This window comes from Hemibagrus wyckioides, linkage group LG04 (assembly GCF_019097595.1).
Source record: "Hemibagrus wyckioides isolate EC202008001 linkage group LG04, SWU_Hwy_1.0, whole genome shotgun sequence".
Lineage (NCBI taxonomy): Eukaryota > Metazoa > Chordata > Actinopteri > Siluriformes > Bagridae > Hemibagrus > Hemibagrus wyckioides.
Genome location: NC_080713.1, coordinates 22080613 through 22105428, shown reverse-complemented (window position 1 = coordinate 22105428; position 24816 = coordinate 22080613). Strand labels below are relative to the sequence as shown.

The 24816-nt window shown below is 41.7% G+C and overlaps 2 protein-coding genes across 9 annotated transcripts in view; both read left to right on the top strand.

Moving 5' to 3' along the window:
- hipk2 (homeodomain interacting protein kinase 2) overlaps positions 1-11284 on the top strand; it is an 87103-nt gene extending 75819 nt beyond the window's left edge. For 5 of the 6 annotated variants that reach the window (XM_058387398.1, XM_058387393.1, XM_058387397.1 and 2 more), the window contains exons 10-15: positions 729-859; positions 4289-4468; positions 4555-4911; positions 5008-5255; positions 5369-5529; positions 5661-11284. In XM_058387398.1, coding sequence (XP_058243381.1) covers positions 729-859; positions 4289-4468; positions 4555-4911; positions 5008-5255; positions 5369-5529; positions 5661-6125 — 1542 coding nt within the window. In that variant the 3' untranslated portion in view covers positions 6126-11284. The remainder of the gene's footprint in view (positions 1-728; positions 860-4288; positions 4469-4554; positions 4912-5007; positions 5256-5368; positions 5530-5660) is intronic. The other variant, XM_058387394.1, reaches the window with a different exon arrangement.
- A 2107-nt stretch (positions 11285-13391) lies between these two features.
- Positions 13392-24816, top strand: part of si:ch211-1e14.1 (UPF0606 protein KIAA1549) — a 48650-nt gene continuing 37225 nt past the window's right edge. For all 3 annotated transcript variants that reach the window (XM_058387978.1, XM_058387979.1, XM_058387977.1), the window contains exons 1-2: positions 13392-13574; positions 14410-14601. In XM_058387978.1, coding sequence (XP_058243961.1) covers positions 14487-14601 — 115 coding nt within the window. In that variant the 5' untranslated portion in view covers positions 13392-13574; positions 14410-14486. The remainder of the gene's footprint in view (positions 13575-14409; positions 14602-24816) is intronic.

The following is a 24816-nucleotide window of genomic DNA, read 5'->3' as shown; positions in this document are numbered from 1 at the left end:
GCCTGGCACTCCGTGCACTCCATGCCAGTCATACAAAGCAGCTCCTCACAAAGCCGCTGAATGGGGGGCTCCTGAATTTAATTAAATCCTGAGCTGATTTGGAAAACGTCAAAGCCATCAGCGCACTGCCTAGGAGATGCTACATATCTTTATTAAGGCAAGGTCTTATCTTTTTGGAGATGTGAGTCAAGGCCATGCTTCGTTTTTCAAGGTGCATTATGAATCTCTTAAGATAGCAGTGCCAAGGGAAAGGATGAGAAATTCAATTCAAAATGAAAGTGACAAAAGCTTTTTGTTATTCAACAGTGGCTTTTTGCCAAAGTTGTTTCATTTTGGTGTGTTGAGTCTATTTGAGCACTTGTAGAGGACAATGGCAATAGATAAATGAGATGTGCTTGTCTGCTTTATGCTGTGTATTATTTATTTATTTTTATAGAAATGTATTACCACAGTGTTTTAGAGGAAGAAGAGAACACGTCCCTGCATAGTCAGCCTGCCTAAAGGGAACGTTTGACCTGTTTGGTTGCTCTTCGGCACAGTTTGGCACAGTTGCTAACGGTCACAGCTGCAAATAGCTTTGTCCTTTTCTCCTTATTCGAAATGTGTGGGTGTTCTAACGGACCTGTTCAGTCAAGAGTCTTACACTGTTGTACCACCTGCAGTGCAAAACTTCAAACTACCAACCCAAAGCCCCAACGCTATTCTTTCATTCTCTCCTTGTCTTGTAGCAGGCCTGGCCCTCTGGTACCCAGCAGATCTTGTTGCCCCCAGCATGGCAGCAGCTCACACACACCTCTGTACAGCACGCCACCGTCATCCCGGACTCCATGAGCACATCTCAGCCCCTGCCCAACTGGAGGTAAGTCCACCTGTGTGCCCTCGCTCATTTACAGAGAATATAGGCAGAGCGAATTTGGTATCTGCAACAAAATTAAATTGATATGCATTGCTGATTTGTTGTAGCCGTGTTTCTGGGCAGAGATCACTGTTTGTTACTGTATACTCAATATGAGGACTGAAAACAGAAAATGGGGTTCATGTTGCATAGAAATAATATCTGTAAATAAAAATGTCAGTTTATCCTGCAGCTATTTGTATTCATTTGGTGTCATTGCTATCTGGGTTTCTAGTTGGCTGGGATTCAGTCTGTAAACAAATAGATGCCAGTTCCTTACAGTGATATTTAAAAACAATATTCATCCCTGAGTGCTTCGTATTGTACAATTTAAAGCTAATTTGCTATAAGAAAGGCAATGAGGTTATTTAATATTAACCTGAAGGATAAAAATCTTACATGTAAGTACACAGTGGGAGCAAATATATTACACAGATTGAAGAGATACACTGATAAATAGATACTAGTACAGATATGAGGAAGGATCACATGGCTGGAAGTTGCTTGACCGGTCATATGTGAAGCTTGTGCATCACTGCACAGCACATTTACATAGTAACTGCCTGATCAGGGTCATGGTGCTTTAAATTAGGCTACTAGTTTGTTTATTTTTTGCGAAACAGACCCATGCGAATGTGTTAGAAAATATCGTGGGTAGGTTCAAACAAAAATAATAGCTGTAGGCTTTAATAATCAGTCCTATGCACAATAAGGGGTGATGTTAAGGAGGTGTCAGGGCCAGAATTCACAAACAGTGATGGAGGTTTTCTGCTTCTGGAGATCTGCTTTCCTGGTGTTTCTGAGGAAATAACATCAGGATTCAAAACAAAGAAAAACTACAAGAAAGTAAACCTCACATCTGGTTTAGGCCACACCCACTTTGGGTTCAAATCTGAAAAGAAATTCAATACTAAAGTGATACAGGTAAAGATAGTATCATTGTGTTGAATTGCACACACACAGTCACAGTAGAAAGTCATAGAATAGCTCTATAACACATTTACATAATTGACAGATGTTTTTATCCCGAGCAGAAGAAGATTTCATAAGCACTATTAGGTTATAGGTAAAAATGTGTGTGTGTCCTTGTCCTTGCTTGTGCCGTCTCCTATAAGCTGACACATGATCAGAAGTTTTTGAACAGACGCTTCAGCCATGCATTGCCCTTCATGTTCATCCATCATGTTGTGCTTATCAGAATCAGTGTCCAGAGGTGTTTTTGAGCGATCCCAACATGTCCTTCTTCAACCAGCCTGAAATAGCATTGCTCCGTTAGGAATGGAAACATGGAGAAGGTGGAAGCCATTAGAATGGAAGGGAAACGTGCCTACTCCGTCGCTAAGCCCTGTCACAATAAGGCAGTGAAGATGTAGTGTGACTGTAGTTAATAATTACACCCCTGCTAATATGTATACATCAAAAGAATGCACATATCACGATACCCCATTACTGAGCATGTTGGTACTCATTTGCACCTTTAAAACACAGGGGAAAAGTGTTATATCGCATGCCTATTTGACTTTGATGAATGAGCAAGTTGAACGAGGCAGGAAGCTGTGTACTCAGCCTACCAGCTGGGTTTGCTCATGAATTATGCATGCAAAATGAAGTACAGTTTTATTTTAAAATCCGCTAGTCAAAAAGCACGCCATATTGCATTCAGCGCTAATAGAGAAATTCATGTTAAATGTTTTAAGAGTTTTTGAGTGGTTCGTGGGGCAGCTCGGGTCACTGAGTTAACTATAAGGCGAAGGATTTGAGCTGGCTCACGTTGCTGTGTGGGCAGCAGACTCAGCCTCGTGTGGGTTTGCTGATGTCGTGAGAAGTGGAGATGCGAGCCTTCAGCCCAGCCCTGACGCCTCTATTGTCCTCGGTGAGCCCGTCTGCAGGAGTGTCGCACTCACACTGCAGAGTCAGAGATCTCTCCTCTGAGAGCCATGCCTCTGCTGTCAGTCTGCTTGCTGTCCAATACAGACACTGCTGCCTTCTACTGGACAAGCTTCATATTGCACTGGGTCATGATTGGTAGCGCTGGCATGTCACGGGGATTGTTGATAGATGTTGCTTGATTTATTTTATTGATTATATTCAGATCGATTTACAGATCTCTCTTAGTTTTGTTTGTTTTTTTTCATGCATTGCTTAGAACCCATGTCACATTCTCGAAACTCTTTACACAGTCGCCCGAAACAGACGGCTGTACAGACCAAACTGTGAATCCTTTTTCATTGTTTTCACGCCGAACGCATTCAATGACCGTATCTTGCAAAATCTATGAACTCTTTTGTCATTCACACTCCAGCACCCGCAAAACACTAGATATCTGCAGCACATTTTTCAAATGCTAACACACTGCTTTCAAAACTGTTAAAAACACATTCGATACAGAGCCATGGCAGATCTCATGCAGCTCGGAGGTAACCATACTGAATATATATATATAAATATCACAATATTTACAATACAATAATCGTTCCCAACACAGTTAATTGATTTTGTTTGGAAACATGGATGAAGGAAGACAGGTTGGTGGGGACAGATGAGTAAGCAGAGTTTAGGTTTATATAAAGATATAGAACAAATAAAGGACATTGAAGCAAACTGCAGCATTTCTGCAAATGTGTCTGGTCACAGTACGTGTACTTTAGTCGTACAGTCAGTGAAGTGAAAAGGTGTTCTTTCTATTCTATAATGAAATATTGATTTATATGAAAAATCATTCAAACTTCAAAGACCTCAAAAGTTCATCATTTATGTAATGCTCCCAGGTCTTTGTGTTTTTTTAGGTCAGTGTGTTACGAATGACAGTGCAGGCTTCCTGAGTGAGAATCATTTCCAGCGATACGGTTGAACGAGCTTATTTTAAGACATGTATGAAGTGTTTTGCTGGTTTGTGCGAGGTTTGGAGATGAAATGAACCAAGATTCATATTAGTAATGCTGACTGTATGAGGAGTTTTGAAAAATTCGCTTCGATATTTGATGTTTGTTAGCAATTGAAACCAAAAACTGTAAGAGAACCCTTTACCTTTTTAAGTGTGCTGTGGTGTTGGCTCATGTGGTTAAGGCTCTGGGTCATTGACCGGAAGATTGGGGGTTCAAGCCCCAGCACTGCCAAGCTGCCACTGTTGGCCCTTAACTCTCTCTGCTCCATGGGTGCTGTATTGTGGCTGACCCTGTGCTCTGACCCCAGCCTCCAAGGATAGGATATGCGAAATAAGAATTTCACTGTTCTGTAATGTATATGTGACAAATAAGGGCTATTTCAGCATATTATGTTGCAGATCTAGCTTCAAGAAAAGATGGAGCTGAAATTTAAAAAATCAAACTTTTGTCATTCCACGTTGATGCTTACTCTCAAAAAGAAAGGTAAACAATGCTTACTTTTTTTCAGGAATTCCCATCCCCATGGCAGCCATTACAATCCCATCATGCAACAGCCAGCCTTGCTTGCCGGTCACGTGTCACTGCCTTCCCAACAACCGTTGAATGTGGGCGTGGCTCATGTAATGAGGCAGCCGTCAAACAACAGCTCGTCCTCCAAAAAGAGTAAGCCGCAGCAGATGAGCAACAGGTCAGTAAGAGCACTTGTTTGGGGTTTTTGTGAGATGTGATGTAAGAGTTTATTCTTTGACACCTTTATGTTCCTTCTTGTCTCAGAAACGTGTCAGCCTATGAGGTGTCCTCCTCCCAGGCGGTGTTGTCCCCTCAGCGCTCGAAGCGTGTTAAGGAGAACACACCGCCACGCTGCGCTGTGGTACAAAACGGACCCTCTGCTGCCTGCGCCCCACCCCAGGCCTGTGGAGGAGGAGGTGGTGGAGGGTGGGGAGAAGAACAGGCCTCCAGCACAACGCGAGAGCACCACGTACCACACAACCAACACCCACAACACAACCAACACAACCCTCCTCGGCAGACCATCGTCATCCCTGACACCCCGAGTCCAGCTGTCAGCATCATCACCATCAGCAGCGACACAGACGAGGAGGATGAGCACAAGCAGCCCAGTAACACCAGGTCAGTGGGGTTGATCTGATATTTTATCTACGATATTTTTTCAATTACACAAGCGTTGATAATTTTCCTATCTGTATTGCTCTCATCTCCTCACAGCACATCATCCAAGCAGCGGAAAAACGTCATCAGCTGTGTCACTGTCCACGACTCCCCAGACTCTGACTCCAGCAATAACAGCCCCTATGCTGTCGAGTCCCGAACCAACGGCCTCAATGCTAACAACTATGACTCTAAGGGCGCAGTGCTGGAGGACTACAACAACGGAAATCCCCGAACCATCATCATCCCTCCTCTGAAGAGCCAGACCAGCGAGAGCCTGAGCGAGTGTGATGGACTTGTGCCTGGTGAGACCCAGACTTTTCTCAATAAGTCTCAATAAATAGTTGTGGCATTCATCATGGCCTACATGAATATGCTAATCACTTTCTCATTCCAAATATATCTTTGATCAATACAGACACAATGAACCACCAGAATCCTGCCTACAAGTTTAAATCCTCCAATGGAGGCCTGTCAGCTCACAATCACTCATCGGGGGGTGTTCCTGGAGGCGGAGCATATCGGCAGCAACGTACCGGGCCACACCCCTTCCAGCAGCAGCCGCTCAATCTCAGCCAGGTGTGGAGTTTATGTGTTTCTCGAACCTGTAGTCGTGTCAGGTTGACTGATAGCTGGTCATCTGTATGCAAAGCCAAAAACAAGGAAAATAGTGTGATGATTGAATAACACGACATTTATTTTTTTACCAGGCTCAGCAGCACATGGCGGTCGAGAGAACTGGAGGACACAGGAGACAACAAGCCTATATCACACCTACCATGGCTGCTCAAGCTCCCTATTCCTTTCACCACAACAGCCCCTCCCACAGCGCTAATGTGCACCCCCACCTAGCTGCCACTCACTTATCTGGCCAACCCCACCTTTACACGTACACCACTCCCGCTGCCCTGGGATCGACCGGCACTGTGGCACACCTGGTGGCATCGCAGGGTTCAGCTCACCATGCAGTCCAACACGCTGGCTACCCACCAAGCATTGTGCACCAGGTACCTGTCAGCATGGGTCACCGCGTGCTCCCATCCCCCACGCTGCACCACGGCCAGTACCAGCCCCAGTTCGCCCACCAAACATACATCAGCGCTTCTCCTGCCTCCACTGTCTACACTGGATATCCCTTGAGCCCCACCAAGATGAACCAATACCCGTATCTCTAGACCAGAAAACACTGGAGCCGAGTCCAACGCTGCTTCCCGTCCTCACCCCACTAAAGACAGAGTCAGTGAGACCACGCCCAAGCTTAACGGCCCCGAAACCCTTTCCCTGTCCTCGTCACGCTTAAACTTGAAGACAATGAAGACGCTGGTGGAGAAAGAAAGAGTACTATAGGAGGGAAGGGATGAGTTTGAAAGGAGATTTATTTTTTGTTTCATATGAGTTTGGTTTTCTTTTTTTAAAAAAAAGGGCCAGTTCTGTTTCTTTTTGGGGTTTTCTAATATTTTCAAAATATGATAGAAATCATTTAATTTCTTGTCCAGCATGGTCACGTTGCTGTTGGCATTTTAGGAGAGCCTGGGAGTTTGATTAGCTCGTTCTTTCTTCCTTTTTTTTTCGTTCACTGACTGTTGAGCTGAGGTCACGTGGTGGATGAGAACGTCATATAAGGTGAAATACGGATATCTGCTGCTCTACAAAGAAAAAAAAAAAATAATGATGGCCTTGAACTGTCTTAAACATTTCCGAATCACTTGCGGTGATGGGTGCTGCATGTACTCCGCCATCCTCTCCTATAACAACAGCTGGAGGAATCTTCTGGAACTATGAGGAAAACAAAAAAGACAAAAGACTTTCTAGTGTATTTATAGATTTTTTTTTTTTTTTTTTTTTTGTGTTCACATTTAGAAAAGAAACTAAGTTTTGTCATACGGTAGGACATTTAGCTAGCCCTACCCCCTCGCTCCTTCTTTTAGGATGTAGCAATTTTACTCCTGCTTATTTTATGAAGAACCTTTCTGATGCCAATAGAATTTTTGGTTCCTCCTCTTTAAATGTGATTGCACAACGTTGTTGTAATAACATAAGCATGTATAACATAATAGTCTGTGCACGTGTGTGTGCTGCTGTTGGCCATGTGCGTGGTACACCTTCCTCTGCACCTTTGTGCGATATATATTTCTCCACGGTCTTAGGTTTATCATTGTTCCCTCGTAGTGCCTTACACATATTACAATGGTTTACTTGGCTGGAAAACCTTTTAGAACCAACAGAAACTAGTTTGACCGTTGGCTTCTTGGTTGGACATCTTCGTCTGAGATGTTTTGTTCTTACCTTCCGGGTGTAAGCATAGTCCTAAATGTAATTAGCTAGATAATGATACACAACACCATTTCGTAAAACAACAGTGCTTCTTGTTTCGCATGCATGAGCTTATTTAACTTTTAGACCAAGATACTTCCTTGGAGTAATGAACCAAAGTTGTCATTCGGTAAAGATTAGTGACATTTTGTTACTATATTATGTATAGTATGTTTACTGTATAGCGTAGCTGTGTGTCTTAGGAACCTATTCAGTGGCACTGAAATTTTTTCCCGTGTTCGTTTTGTTAGGACGGCATGAATCGTTGGAAACCGAGGCGCTACACATGAGTCGTTTCGAATGCCCGCGCTAATGCGTTTGATTAACCGTCATCGAATCCTGAGGTTAAGGGCAAAGTATATTATCTGCTAATGAGGTCCAGTTGCAGCACATCTGGGAGGGATTTCTGGAAGGAGGTCAGAAGAGCAGGAGTGTTTGCAGAGAGAACAGAACATCGAGCCGCCCCGGTGAGCCTGGTGCAGAAATGATGTTGAAACAGTGAACCTGTGAGGGTGAGCGAGCGGGTCGAGGTAGGGACAGGACCGATTTAAGGTGCTAAAGGATGGCACTGGATGGATTTTTAATTTTTTGGATGGGAATTGTAGAGAGAAAGGGAGACTAAATTCCACATCTTAATGAGAATAGCATGTTGGCTTTGAGCATGTCGGTAGGACCTGGAGGAATCTGCGCTACTTGAGGCACTGCATGAAAACACACCGCCTTCTGGACCAAGCGTTTGTTGGGAAGGTCCGTGCTGGGGATTTTTTTTCTTTTTTTTTCTGTGCTTTGAAGGCTGTGGTTCTCAACACGAACCCGAAGCCGGTCACAGAAGCGATTGTTCACCTGAAAGAGTTGCAGAAATTTGTTTGTTCCTCTTTGTCTTAATTAAAGGAAGAACTTGTGCTGGATCTTGCTTTAAGAGAAAGGGATCGCTGATACGGGGAAAGAAATTGTGGGCCAACCGTTGCGTTTGTTTTTATTTTTATTTTATTTTTTTGCTGCTTGATTAATGCCAGCTTGTGTTTTCGCCAATGATTAAGTGATCTGACTCGACGAGGGCACATGCATGTGATTTTCCGAGTGCATCTGATTCTCCCCTCTCATGTCACGCCATAGTACACGCATTTGAAGTGGTTTTATTTTTGTTTGTTGATCATGTTATAAATATTTCGTGTCAGTTAGAGATACATTTAGAGTAATCGTCAAGGTTTTGTTGATTATCATTAGGGCTCGTTTTTGTTTTGTGTCTGCTGGTAATAATAATACAAAGTATTCTTAGGGACATCTAGTTGGTCAGAAAGCGTTGATTCTCCCCAGACGTTTTTAATTCATGAGCTTATATGTTCGAGGTTTCTTTTTCCTCATAGACTTTTATTCGTTTTGAGCTGACCGATGTAGGATGTCAGGATGTCTATTGATTTTTTAAGTCGTATCGGTTCCAGGACGCCGAGAAGTGGACGTTCCTGTGTTGATTAGAAATGCGTCTTAACATTCCATATTAGAAAGCGAAGTCTTGTCTCACTGCACTGTCTATCGTCTCTGGTCCTGTTTTACCTCACGTAGTCCGGCCATGTCTGACCACACGGGGACTCGTTGTCATTTCACACCTGTAGTTCTTCCCGCCAAAGAAATTCAGGGTGTTGACGATGCGCAGGATTGTCCGTCGAACGTAAATGAGATGACTTGACAGGGGAAGAAAAATGAGATCGACGTACAGAAAGATTCCACACCACAGCGTATATAGGATCAACACGATTTGACAAAATCATTCTTAACTGCGCGTGCGATCTCAAGCTGCTCGCTGGTTTTCTTTCTTTGAATCCCGTTGTAGGAATTTGTACATTTCCTAGCTTTCTCGAAGATAACTTCTTTCTTATCTTATACACTTTTTTTCCCCCTTCGGTTACAAGTTCTTCAGCTTTACTAATGTGATTATGAAGTGAGTATATGTGAATCAATTAACTAATAGAAAGCAGTACTCCATAGTGACCAGAATGAGATACCAGTGATGGTCACTAGCACAAAATGAATGTACAATGTGAGACTAAACATCTCATATCTATCTCTATATATATATATATACATATAACTATAGAATAACTATTAGTTGTTACAAAACAGTGCCATCTTTTTACTGTAAATGTACATTTTTCCTAAAAAAAGAGAGAAAAAATAAAAGGATGCAATATGTCTCACAAGAATAACTTGGTTACCGTTAACATCCACAAAAACGTATTAAGTAACATCTTGTGTTTTTCCTTTTGGTTTATTTTCGTTTTTAAATGAACTAGGATGAGCTGGAATTAGCCGTTAGCTACGTCTATGAAGATTTTTTTTTTTTTGATCCAGTTACCAAAATGTCTGGAAAAACGATCATATTTTATACGACTGACAATTTCAAACGAAGTCTTTTTAACTATGATTTTCTCTTCTTGATCACCTCCTGGAAAAATTCATCCACATGTCAAAACACTGCCTTCCAATCGATGAACTCGAAGCTTTAAAGCAATGGTCAAAATGGACCCTTCTTTTCTTTTTCTTTCGCGCTGCTTTTATTCATGGTAATCAAATCTCACGTCCCCCTTCAGTTCCCAGCGCCAGATGTCCTCCTAGCTAACGCTTCGAAGCATTTGAAATTCCTGACAAGCGAAGACGCTGTTTATTACCCTAAATAGTCTAATCAGTGTACGAGCGCTTTGTGAAGCACACACTGTTGAACATCATGGGTGCTGACAGGTGTTTTATCACTTCCTTTCGGTGACAGAGTGACAGCACTTCAACCATCTTTAAGCCCTTTTGTTAAGTGTTTGAAAATGTTTTGTTATTTTTGTTCTGGGCGTGGGTTTAAAACAGAGCGGTCAGTAATCTGCATGTGCAAATGTGCTAAGAGGTCAAACTATAGAAATGGCCAATCTCTATACTTTTTTAGAACCAAAATAAATGAGTCAAAGATCTTTAATCCCTGGTAGTATGGAGTTGAATCGTTGGTCAGATTCTCATGATGGATTCGATTGTCTGAACGGCTCGACAGTAAATCCTGCTCTCCACGCAGACGGTGCTGCAGACGCACTCGATCAAACGCAAATCTGTCAGATCCCACCAGACGAAACGACAATTCATCACCGGTCGCCGTGGTAATCTGTTATGTAGCTGTGACGCACCGTAGCCATGTGTGCAACCATCTATGACATGAACTTCTTTTCTACTTGCACAGCAACAAGTCAAATGTAAACTAAATATTTTTCTATATTATATCTCAAGACCTAAGAAAGCATCGCACCCTGACCCTGATTTTTTCTTTTTTTCTTTTGTGTCTATTGCTGTAGGGTTTCTCAATGGTGTATCTCATTAGTTGTTGTCAAAGCTGTTGTGTGCTGCAGTATTTTTCAAGTATGTTCCTTTGTTTAATGTCTTCTTCTTTTTTTAATTTAGCATTCATTATTGGGGATTTGAAGAACGTGTGACGTCTCATTATTTCAATCTGTTCTAACGTAGCGCTATGTGTACCCCGTACCTTAGACTAATATTATTAAGTATGTTATGAGAATGGATATTTTACTGGCTTTATAGAATGTTAAAATTGAATATAATATTGAGAATAAGAAGAATGATTTAACTCCAAAACGTTGAGTACTTGCTAACTAAGCGCTTGTGTTACCATTACGATGTTGTGTGCTTCTCTTAATTTTCGTTGTAGAAAAATTGAGTGAGTTTTATATTAGGCTTCGACGACTAACGATAGCAGTGTAAATTTTATGGAGGATTTTAACAAACATCTGGGTTATAGAAGAATATAGTTATTTTAATTGTTCTATTTACTAACTGTAGGGTGAGAAGGGGCTCGCGTTGTGGTGAACTATGTTATAGCTTGTTATTCACTGTTACTTTTGATCATTTTTTCGGTCTCCAAGGTGAATCGAGTTATTAATGAGAATTTGTATGCTCACATATGCATATTGTATATGTGTAGAAATGTAATCACACTTTGTCTTGGATTTACATTAAACTGTCACAGCATTAACCTCTTCCTCTCATGGTTTCTCTTTTTTTGTTTCCGCCACAGTTTTTATGTTTCGTGCTTTTTGTTTACATTTGGAAAGAAAGTGGTTCATTTATTAAGATTAATACATGTGTTATTACATAGAACAGCACACAGCTTTGACCTCATTAATCAAAGCATTCTCATATATATATATATATATATATATATATATACACAGATTTGGGAGGAATATAACACATATACCCACAAGCTGATATCCCAAAACTAGGCTATGATAACGATGTCCATCACTCAGTCTCTGACTGGACACAAGGAAGCCAGTTTCGTCCGCCACACATATACAGTTGGTCTGGGGAGCAGATGGGTGCTGTCTGGCCCAAATAATACCATAAGACTTGTTGTCAGGACAACAAATAAAAGCCCTGCAGTCTGGGCTTTATAGAACACTGCGAGGTAAATTGAATGATTTACAATATGACCGTGTGAGTCAATTGATTGATTTACAATATGGCCGTCAGTAGTCACTGCATACACTTTTACTGTATGTAGATGGGGATTACAGCGCTGTATAAGGCTCTGAAAAAAAGTTTGTATGTGTGTAAGGCACCAAATGTAGTAAACAAGTTTATGTCATTTAAAGGTCAATATCCACCTAAGGGTATATAAGGCCCATGGACTAGAGAGTGTTTGCTCGATTGCTAGGTTGCAATCCTCATTTCATTGAGTTATGCTGAGGAATAAAACTCACTGACAAAGGTGACCTGGCTGGGGGTGTCACATCTCTCTGTCCATCTGGGACAGCAGCAAATTAACTGTGTTCTAAAGCTAGTGAATCAAGCAGTTTAGTTTATAACAAGGTCTTACTGACCACTTTGTGGCCATGAAGATGAATAAAACATTCCAAAAACATGCTAGTAGATGGACTGACTATACTAAATTGCTCCCAGGATGTGAATGAACTTGTTCCTGGTGCCTTGCAGTGTCTTCTCATACAGGTTATGGTCAGGGTTACATGGATAGGCTCCAGACTCATTGTGACACTAAAGGAAACTGAAAATGAATAAATGAATGGATGTATGGTAGGATGGATGGATGGATGGATGGATGGATGGATGGATGAATTAATGAATTAATGATTAAATTAATGGATGGATGGATGGATGGATGGATGGATGGATGGATGAATTAATGAATTAATGATTGAATGGATAGATGGATGGATGGATGAATGGATGGATGGATAAACGAATGAACAAATGAATGAATGAATGAACAGACAGATGGACGGACAGGCAGACGGATGGATGGATAGATGAATAGATGAATGAATGGATGGATGGGTGAATGAATGAATGAATGGATTAACGAATGGATCGATGAATGAATGGATAGATGGATGGATGAATGGATGGATGGATAAACGAATGAATGAATGAATGAATGGATGGACGGACGGACAGATGGATAGATGAATAGATGAATGAATGGATGGATGGATGGGTGAGTGAATGAATGAATGGATAGATAGATGATGGATGGATGAATGAATGAATGAATGAACGGACGGACGGACGGACGGATGGATGGATGGATGGATGGAAGGAAAAATGAATGGTGTGATGTCCTACTGGGAAAATTATCTGTGCAATGTTACAAACTATAACTATGCTCAAAATGAACTCGTTTTTAAAGCATTAATAAAATAAATGAAATGAATTCTAGTTTAATCATACAGTGGATGAAATTGTCCTTCCCTTCACCACCAAAAGGGGGCGATGTGTGTCAATATATTATCACTGACTAATTTTTATGTATTTAGGTATTTTCCCATGCGTTAAAATTCGCACCATGCAAGAAATAAATGTCCAAATGATTAACTTACTAAATCTGTCGTTTTCCTACTCTACTGTTTAGACATTTTAACACCGTGCAAGACTAATATAGCTGTTATATCTCGTCCTACAAACTACAGTCAGCGTTGCCGTGTAACCACAGACGCCAGCGAGCGAATCAACCTAACCCTATCACTGATGGACAGCTCTTCTAGCCAATAGAAATCGAGCTCCTCGGTCTACATGCCCAAATAAGTACAAAGAAGAGGCGGGGATACTGTAGTGCCGACTACGAGTCAGTCTATTGGAGGAGGGAAGGATGCTCTATGAGCGGAGAGGGATCAGGCACCTCTCCATGAAAAATATCCCGTTATGTCTGGATGTCATGGGAGAAAAACTTTTCTTAGATCCGCACCTGATTTGCAATCGAGTATGTCAACTCCAGCGGATATTTAATTAACTAAGGGCCTTGCAAGGTAAGGGTCGCGTGTCTTAAGATTAGCAAAGGCTTCCCAGATAGATGCATGTGTGGCAGTTAGCGAAAATATTTCCTTTTGCACAAAGCTTAGCTAGCATGCATGTGATTAATGTGAGCTAGCAAAGAATAAACGCAGAACTTTTTAGAAATATGTACTCACATACCGGTCAGTAGTAAGGACGGGCAGTTAGTTAGCTTAGCTAGCATTACATGCCACTACAGCGCGAGACCGTTATCGCTGTCAGGGAGTCTTTAGCACTTTTGGGAAAGTAGCCTTGTACTGAACGGTGAGCTGATGGTAAGCCCGGGTTTGTTATTGTTCCATTGCCACATATTCAGCTAGATAGCCAACCTTCTATCATAGTGGCACTGCAGTTTCTTAAAGAGTGAGAAGAATGGCTACACGGATTATTAAAAAAAAAAAAAAAAATATATATATATATATATATATATATATATATATATATATATATATATATATATATATATATAATCCTGAACTGTACCTGGGTATTAACTTAGCGCTTGGTAGCCAGATCTACTAAGATCACGTTAGCTCGGGATACTAGTTCCTGATTGACGCTAGGGGATTTATATTTTGCAGAAACGGCTGTTTTATTATTAAGATGAATTATTTTCCCCCTTGCACGAGCGCGTGCTGAAGAAACAAAGAAAGCGCGCAGCTCTCGCGCACACCTACGAGTCTCTCCACAGTGGGCACGCGCACGAAGGATTCTCATCTAGCGTGCGATTTATCGAGGCGTGAATTACATTACGTTACATTACATTGTGTGTGTGATGCAATGCCCATTTTTTTAAATTCATTTTTGCAGATTCTCCTCGCCCACGGTGCCAAGGCGCGGACCGGTTCTTCTCCAATCGCCTCGGCCAAAAACATGAGTTTGTCTGAATGGAGGCTGTGACGCGTGCAGCTGCTCTGACGGCGCAAAGCCGAGGATGGCGCGTGCTTTCTCTGTGCTTGATAACGCTGGTCTCCATGGCGACCTCATACCTCCCAGCTCAAGGTAAGTTGCAGAGAGATGAAGCTCGTGGCTGCTTTGCACTGAGATAAGCTTTCACAGGAACGGTTTTAATAAGACAATTCCATCCTGTAACACGTTGTTATGTTTATACTGATGTGTTGCTAATTTGTTGCGTGGTGATGTATTTGCATTATTCCTGTGAGAAGTTACCGGTTGTCTGCTGCAATGACGTCATAGGGGAACATTGCTATCTTAATTATAATGCCATAGTGCTGTAATAGGACCTTGCATTCAATGCATTTTTTCAAGATTAGCTTTCAAATTGTTTAGTAGGTGGGTTTGAGGTTTAAATGATTCTTACCCTCCTATTTCAACCCACGTTCTTGAAGCCCCACCCCCATTCCATCCCACGTTCTTGAAGCTCCACCCCCATTCCCATCCATGTACTCAAAGCTACATCCTCCTTCCAACCTTTTTCACTCATGGTGTTGAAGCTCCACCACCGTTCCCACCCATGTTCTTGATGCGCCACCCCATTCCCACCCATGTTCTTGAAGCTCCACCCCATTCCCACCCATGTTTTCAAAGCTCCACCCGTTTAATTCCCTCCGATGTTTTTGAAGCTACATCAACCCCCATTGCAAAGACCCATGTTTGCAAATCTCCACCTCATTCCCACGCATGTTCTTGAAGCTCCACCCCAATCACACCCATTTTCTCGAAGCTCCACCACCATTCCCACCCATGTTCTCAAAGCTCAACCCCCTATCCCCACCCATGTTCTCAAAGCTCAACCCCCTATCCCCACCCATGTTGTCAAAGCTCCATCTCATTCCCCAACCATGTTCTCAAAGCTCCACCCCTACCTCCCACCCATGTTCTCGAAGCTCCACCCCCCATTCTCACCCATGTTCTTGAAGCTACATCAACCCCATTGCAAACGGCCATGTTTGCAAATCTCCACCCGAAACTCCCAACTATGTTCTTCAAGCTCCACCCCCTGTTCCTATTCATGTTTTTGGAGCTACGATGAACTCAAGGTGCAAAGACGTTGTTCTGAGTTACGTCTGAGACTTAGCTCGGAGATCACAAGCGTGATGGAGATGATAGTGGTATTAGCACGATGGTTGATTGAGCAGAATGTACAGATGAGAAGGTGAAGCAAGGGTTAACTTACAACTATCAGCGGGCAGTCGAATGGAATTAGAAAATAAACCTTAGATGTAATTGAAACTCGTGTTCATTATAAAGATTAATATCCAGAGTTGTTCAGGGTGGATTTTTCCTTTAATCTTCAGACATTGGTGTTTGGTGGTGTTTTTTTTTTTACAGAGGCTTATGGACGACACTGGGGAGCTTTATTCTCAGTATCGTGCTCACTGCTGAGAGGGCAGGGAGTGTTATTAATATTAATATCCTCATGATGAAAACTGGGAACTGTGCCTAAGTACAATCTAAGTGCACATCTTTTATTGCTTTCCCAGAGGGAATTGTTTTTTTTGTGGTATAGTGAACTCTAATCACTAATTTACAGCTTCTTGATCCTACCTCCTTCCAATGAAACTTTTTGGATTATGGGCACTTTGTGATTGCTTAGGATGACTTTACACCCTTACAAGCTCTGTAGATCCTCCTAATTATTTGAATCTTAATGCAAATGCCATAGCGCTTTAAAAACGATGACTATTATTTCATCTAGCTTTAATCTGTTCTCTTGGTCGTCATCTGTTTGACAAGATTAAATGATATACACTGGTAATAGTGATGTTTTATTAAGTTGAGAAGACTTTGGCAGTATAAGACAAGCCATCTGCTCTCACTTTCAAAGCATGTTAGATTCGATGCCATATGTCTGCCTCTCTGTTCTTTTATTAAGTGACTGACTGAACTTTTATGGATGAATTTGTTATTGGACACAGTTTAAAGAAGCCATTCAGCTTGTGGTGTGCTCTTTTGTTGGCCGAAGGCTCGCTGTTGCCGTCTACTCCACAGCACTCCTCCTGCCTTAACAGGCCTGAATGGTTGTCATCCCATGTGCTTAGTTGCCAGATAATGTGTCCAGATCTTTACACGTAAGCGTTTTGCAGGTGAGGCAGATCCATCGCGAAAATCTCATTGTCAGAATCCACAGTAGAGAGACTCGGCGCTAAAGGTTCCCACATGCGAATCCATCATCCAAGGTCAAAACACAGGCTAACTAGGTCAAAACCATAAACTAGAACGTTGGAAAGTAAAACAAAGGAAATCAGCTCAGAAATGCAGCGCAAAGCAGGATTTTTTTTACAAAGGACAAGCTAGACAAACTAGACCCAGGTACAAACAATAACCAGGAGCATGGAAGCAGGAGCTGATGAAAAGGGTGGAGTAATTGGAGAAGTTTTGTCATGGCTTTTGAAAAAGGGGTGTAATGAATAAGGAAAATACAACAGGACATGCTGTTCAAGAAAACCGATCGATGATGCAATGAGCTATTGCAGGCCCGAAGTTGATCATTTTCCAGCAAGTCCTGGAGTATTTCTCTCCTCTCACAATGCACCAATTTGCCAAATCTAATAATATTTTATTTATTAAAAAAGTCTTTTATCCAGTTACATTGTGAAATGTCCAAAAAAAACATGTTAGTTCCCATTATCACTTGCAAGCCACACTCTCCCTCATCAGCCCCACATCTCTCTTAAAGCTAACAGTAAAAAAATACAGCTTGCCCTGTTTGGAAAACACCAGAAACCACTGTTCTAAAGTTCTAACACTGGAGACTCCTTCCTACAGTGTTAATAAACGTCTCCTAACAGAAAACCCTATAAATCATTACCTGTTTTTTTTAATCTGGTTATCTGTAGCATCCCTCATACAAACAAAGCCTTTGGTGTTAGTTGATACTATATAAACCAGGGGTCCCCATCCACTGGGCTGTGGACCGGTACCAGACCAGGTACCGGACCATGGATCATTTTGTACCAGGCCACAAAGAAACAGTAAACTTATAATTATATCGCAGGGCACACACATTCACTTTAGAGACTCCAATCAGCCTAGAAGCATGTCTTTGGACTGTGGGAGGAAACCCACCAAGCATGGGGAGAACATGCAAACTCCACACACATAGTGAGCAGGAGCAAGACTCGAACCCAGGAAGTGTGAGGCGAACGTGCTAACCACTATGCCATAGTGCCGCCCTCAAATACAAATTATATGTATTTCTTTTCTAAAAATGCCACTTCCGCCCATGCCTCACTACCACATTTGACACAGTCGTGGGTCAGTAAGTCCGCAAGCTAACCCATGCTAAAATGTCCCAAAAACAAATGTCGCTAGAGAGCTCTCCCTATCAATCAACCACCACAGAAAAATTGTCTGGTATCCAACCAGTCCATGGTACAAAAAAGATTGGGGAACCCTGCTATAAACAATAACAGTAGAACAAATGTGTGTGCTAATATAAACCTGTGATCCATCTGGCAGCTGAATCTGACCAGTCAGAATGCAGAATTCGAGAGCAGTATGATGTGATTATATTTATTACCTAAAGTGCTTCATGATGTACCATAAGCCTTAAGCGGAACATTTGAAGGTTAAGTGCCTTGCTTGACAGTACTTGGGATTTCTCCGGGATTTGAGCGACTCCTATTTTAACCGTAGTTGGTGCTGAACCAATGTCAGAGCGTGTTTTCTACATGCCGCTTCTCTGACCTTTGCATTCATTAGTTTATGATCCATCCGCCGTTAGTAATGGAAAATCTGACCGAAAAAGTTAGCACACAGAGATTTCTTTCACTACTGACTGCATGAATAGCCAAGAAAATCATTCTAAATCTTCCCTGATTGGTGATTCAGATGTTATATTCAGTAGGAATAATATAATATAAAAACACACATGCTGGTTAGGTTCAGCGTTTAATGTGTGTGTGATGCACTTTATATACCATTCAGTTTATCAACTTCAATGTGGCCTTATTCTATCGAGTCTGAGTTTAAAATACAGCTGATGTGTATAAAGGTAGTAGTGAGGGGTTTTTTTTTTGACCTGCTTCTGAAAAAGTTTTGTTTTATTTTTAGATTTCACTTCAGATTATTAAAGAAAAACCCACTTAGCTCTGTTGTGCTGGAGGGGGCATCATTTATTGTTGCTTGCATGGGTTAGGTTCATTCAAATGGAACGTCACTGCAAATCAGTACGTAGTTCTTCTGACTGATCATCTTTATCATATAATAATCTATCTTGGTGGGAGTGGTCTCTTCCTGGTGACTCCGCCCCATTCCACGGCATACGAAGGATCAACGAATGTTAATCATATGCTGTGTCACATATTTATATTCAACAGATCTCAACCCATTTGATTTTTGATGGGCGAAGCGTTCTTCACCACCATCAATAAAACACTAATTCCTTCTTTTGGTGGAATGGCGTTTATCACTCCAGTATGCTTTCAGAAGCTTGTGGATTCGATGATGAGGTACATTGATGCTGTTCTGGTGATACGTGGTGGTTGCTAAGACTTTTATTTGGTGTTGAGTGCATCCTGACCACCGTTCTCCATTAGAAGAGTTGGTATTTTGTGTATTTTTGTGTATCTGTCCTGTAGTATTGTATGTTTGCACTGTCTTTTTGTCTTGCAAAACAAAGTTTTTGTTTTGCTCTAGGCTGCACACGATGCACTTTATGTGGCTAGGACAACTTACTTTTAGCCCTTAGCTCTGTGTTGTTATGTAGCTCTGTGTTGTTTTATGTAGCACCGTGTTGTTTTATGTAGCACCATAGTCCTTGAGAAACGTTTCATTTCACTGTGTACTGCGTCAACTATACACCAAGTGTTGGTCCAACTTTTACTGCCAAAACAGCCCTGACCCATCATACACTGTGTATTCTGACACCTTTCTATCAGAACCAGCATTAACTTCTTCAGCAATTTAAGCAACAGTAGGTCGTCTGTTGGATCGGATCACACGGGCCAGCCTTCACTCCCCATGTTCATCAATGAGTCTTGACCGCCCATGACCCTGTCACCGTTTCACCACTGTTCCTTCCTTAGACCACTTTTGATAGATACTGACAACTGCAGACCCACAAGAGCTGCAGTTTTGGACATGCCCTGATCCAGTCATCTAGCCATCACAATTTGGTCCTTGTCAAACTCGCAAAAATCCTTACACTTGTCCATTTTTCCTGCTTCTAACACATCAACTTTGAGGACAAAATGTTCACTTGCTGCCTAATATATCCCACCCACTAACAGGTGCACTTATTCACTTCACCTCTCAGTGTTTAGATTGTTATATCTGATCGGTGTATATGGTTGAAATTACAATAAAAGCTTCTTGACTTGGTATAGTACACATTTTTCTACATAAAGATTTTAAGGCATCATAGATTCTTACAGGTTTTAGGCTGAGAAATACAGACAGATTGAGTACTGAGTAACAACCAATGATACTAAAACCCTGTCTCTAAACCATGACAGGAATATTATGCGGGTGGTCATAATGTTATGCCTGATCGGTGTATCTCGAATATAGCCAAATGTATCCAGCAATGCCTATTACCAAGATTACAGCAAACCAAATGTAAGATCATTAAAATTGATTTCTAGACATTTGTACTAATTCCAAGCTTGAAATAATCTTGTTTGGCAGATAATTTTGCAGTTTCTAGAAATCATCTGCCAGTAGAAAATGTATATTCTCTTGCTAAGACGGTAATAAAAACATCTCTTCTTGAACAAGAGCTGCTGTTTTTTTGCCAGCACACGAACACCAGCGATCTGAGGTAAGCTGGCTACTATTAACTAGTTTGCTTTACTGTGATAGATTGCTGTGTATGTGAATTATTCTGTGTGGGCCTCTATATGAAAACTGGTCATGAGCTAGCTGGATAACTTTAGCTTGTACATAGACAAAGGCCTGGTTGCCTTTGTTATGACACGGTGTTAAGTCACGCCAGAAATTTGGAAGCGGATCTTTTCACCTCGTTCGGGTATGATGCGTATCTGATCTGACAAGCGAGTATGCGTGAGTGAGTGATTCCAGCAGCTCTCACTGTGAATTACTATGACTTGATAACTCACAGCAGCTCATTAACAGTATGATTTAGAGTGTTTCTGCTATGACTCTTTAATTATTTTGGACTAAAAATAAATAAAAGCATTCCAGCGGTACTCCACGGCATACCTCCACGCCATGTCTTATCCTGAACTCATTTCATTTCACAGTGACCTTCACTAATGAGCTTTAACTTTCATTAAACCTTAAAGAATAATGAACTGCCTTTTAAATCATCTGTCTGATGTTTAAGGATGAATGTAACAGAGATTGCGTTAAAATGTGTTAGTGGTAATTGTTCTGCTTCCACAATCAAAACCAATCATGCACAATTATTATTATTATACTCGATGTCGGTCTGTTGATTAAAATCAAGACCGTTGTCTTCTAGGGGAAACAAACGCTTAGTAGAAGAGCTCAGAGTTACAGTACCTGCTCCAGCTCATACTCTCCAGCTCACAGCAGCAGCATGAATCATGCCCCAGAGTCCAGTGTATGAAGGTGGTGGAGCTTTGCTGCAGAAATCGTCCCATTTCCCCAGGGCCTAAAGGAGACAGAATACATTCCTAAATGCTTTTTGGGTTATGTCTGCTCTCGGCTATTCAAAACGAGCCCCACTTTGAATACAAGGCAAATGAATTATTTTCAGCGTGGCTCTACGATATTTCATGCGTGTGCGTCTATTTTGGTTCAGAGGAGAATTTTACCCAGTAGAAATCAAGAGCAATGTCTCTTTTTCTCTAAAGGTGCTTGTTAGGTGGTTTTCAAACTGGGCGAGCTTGCAGCAGTCCCAGCAATCCCAGTGTGATTGTTTCAGACTCGTTTGATTCTATGGAGCCCTGACGCACTTGCGTTCATCTTACACAACAGTCATATTTTTTTTGTGTGTTATGGAAACTAATGATGTCATCATCAGCTATTAGATAAGCACAGTTTACTTTACTCTCTGAACAAGTGCAGGCGGAATACGAGTTGCGTTCACATTCACACGGCAAGTTCCAGTGCAACCGGACTCTGCCCGGTCCATATGACAGCTTTCAAATGATCAATTTATCATGCAAACTGTGCTCCGTTTCAGACTAAACTGCAGATGTGAAAGCCTCCTTCAGTCCATTTGCCAAGACCGAATCAAAAATTCAAAGCTGAAAACATATAAAATGTTTTTATTCATTGGTCATAAATGGAAAAAGGTAAAACATACACCCATCAAGCATAACATTATGACCACCTGCCAAATATTGTGTTGGCCCCCCTTTGGCTGCCAAAACAGCCCTGACCCTTCAAGCCATGGACACTATATCCCTGAAGGTGTGCTGTGGTATGTGGCTCCAAGATGTTAGCAGGAGATCTTTTAAGTCCTGTAAGTCGCGAGGTGGGGCACTACTTCACAACTTACAGGGCATAAAGGATACTTACAGGACTTAAAGCACTTACAGGACTTAAAGGATATTTTTGATAGGTACTGACCACTGCAGACCGGGAACACCCCACAAGAGCTGTATTTTTGGAGATGCTCTGATCTAGTCGTCTAGCCATCACAATTTGGCCCTTGTCAAACTCGCTCAAATCCTTACACTTGCTCAATTTTCCTGCTTCTAACACATCAACTTTGAGGACAAAATGTTCACTTGCTGCCTAATATATCCCACCCACTAACAGGTGCCATGATGAGGAGATACTCAGTGTTATTCACTTCACCTGTCAATGGTCATAATGTTATGGCTGATCTGAGTGAAGAATTTACAAAAATCACAGAGCAGTTTATTTTCAATTTTTTGTTTGTCTGTAAAAAAATTCAGAACACATGGCATTTCTGGACAGCTAGAGTTCTGTCCTTTGGCTCAGACTAGCAGCTCACATCGACAAGAAACTGCTGCCCATAACCCAAAATACACCACAGCAGATCTGGTTCACTGTATGCATTTGTTTTATTCAGAGATGAATTACTTTCACACTGCTATCGAATTGTGTTCGGATTTGCCTGGAAGCAACCCGAGACCACATCACTCAGACCCTCTCGTACTGATTGTTTAGGTGCACACACGAATGCGATTGTTGTGCTTTCGCCTGCCTAAACACACAGCACCATAGAGGAAAACACACATGGTTCAATTCAAGCAGACTAAACACTACACACGTGAAAGCACCCTTAGTTTCTAACCTCTGCATGGCACCGTCATGATCCACAAACGTATGGCTTTAGAGTCAAGCCCATACTTACTGTCTAATCGCGTGTGTTGTTTCGCTTAAACTGAAACCTGATCTGCTTGGGAGTGACAGTGAGAGTATTCATTATTCATTGGCTTCTACACTGGGGACAGATCAGTATGCCAGACCCATCAAAATGCAGAGCTGCAATGCCACACGAGCAAACTAAATGCCACTGAAGGACAGAAAAGCTGTTGGAATCGGGCCACTTTTAGCTCTGAAGGTTTAAATCGCTGAAGAAAAGTTGCAGGAGAAGCCAAAGTGCAGGTCAAGACTTTGCTGCACTTTTCTGACAAAATGGCTGCCACCATAAGTCACTTCTTAAAGGATGACACAACATGAGACCTTGCACTTAAGTGATGTAGCTTACTGCACCCGCTTGGCTAAGCAGCACTGTCAGTGACAATTACTAACAAGCCAAAAACCCGGTATTAGATACTCTAAACTAAGTAGGCCAGTTGTTTTCTGCTAATAAGGGACAGGAAATAATACTCCCTCCATGGTATTTTAACCAGGATGTCTCTATTCCACACATCTCTGTTTTAATATGTTCTACCATAAGCATTTAAGTCAAGAAGCTTTTATTTTCATTTCTAACCTAAACTGCTGGTATAGTACACGCTCTTAAATTTCTGGCATTTGGTAGACACCCTTATCCTAATCTCATTTTGTACAACTGAGTACTTGAGGGTTAAGGGTTCCAGCAGGGGCAGCTTGTTGACCTGGGATTTGAACTCACAACCTTCTCATCAGTAGTCCAATGCTTTAACCACTAAGTTAAGTTGTCTTTATTTGTTACATATACATCACTGCACAGTGAAATTCTTTCTTCGCATATCCCATCCTTGGGGGTTGGGGTCAGAGCGCAGGGTCAGCCATGATGCAGCACCCCAGGAGCAGGGTGGGTTGGGTGCCTTGCTCAAGGGTCCAACGGTGGCAGCTCGGCAGTGCTGGGGCTTGAATCCCAATCTTTCGATCAACGACCCAAAGCCGTAACCACTTGAGCTACCATCACCACTAAGCTACTACATCATTCTTCCCAGATCTTTGCACTACATAAAACACAGAACTTAGTACACTGTACAGTGCTCTGTAAAGTGCATGTGTGCAAACAGTGCAAGAGAGTACAGCGTAAGACGATTCAGCACCGGTACACAGCTTTGTAATGAATAAAGTGGACTTGTACAATGCTGTGTACTGAAACGAGACCGTTTTGCTAAATAATAAAAGATTAGAGAAACGGTGCCATAATATTGTGTGAATTTACAAGTCGTTAAAAGTGTGTATTGAGTTGTGTCACGACTCCACTGTAAAACCCTTATGCCAAACTTTTCTCTCACCCAAGCTCAGCTCGTATTACTGTATATCTCAGTAGCGTGTCACTTCGCATAAAACCAACCGCCAGATGAATAAATGGAAATGTCATAATGGTCCCCTTCATATTCTCTGAAAAAGACTTCCCGTGGAGATTAATAACCGTGATAAAGCGACTCTCACGGCTCTCCCTGAGCAAATGGTTATTAATTGTAGCGCTACCATTGAGAAAATATTTAACACACACTACGTAGGCTGGTGCCAAATATATGTTGTAATTTGGACATCTGCAAGTAATTTCGACTCTCCGGTTCTCTCTGGAAAAAAACTTTATTAATGAGGCAGATTTCCATAGCCGATACCTACGTTGGCCGTGCTTCACGTTTCTTAAGGTGTCAGTTTAATAGGCGATTAAGACGAAGTATACTAACTTTGACGTGACAAAAACCTCGTATCCTCAGCGTCTGAATTCCAGTAAAGTCTGTTCTTTTTTGTTAAGTTAAAACGCCTAATTAAGAGTGCTGTTTGTTCCTTTTCCATCTGTTTGGAACTCTCTATTACTTAATCATGCTTTTTTTAACAGCTCATGCTGGCATAGCCTTTGTCATTCTTGGCTCTGTCATTTGTGAATTTAGATAAACCCTAAATTTGGACGTGATACAGCACGTGTCATTCACGCCGACTTCAAGCCTTTACCAG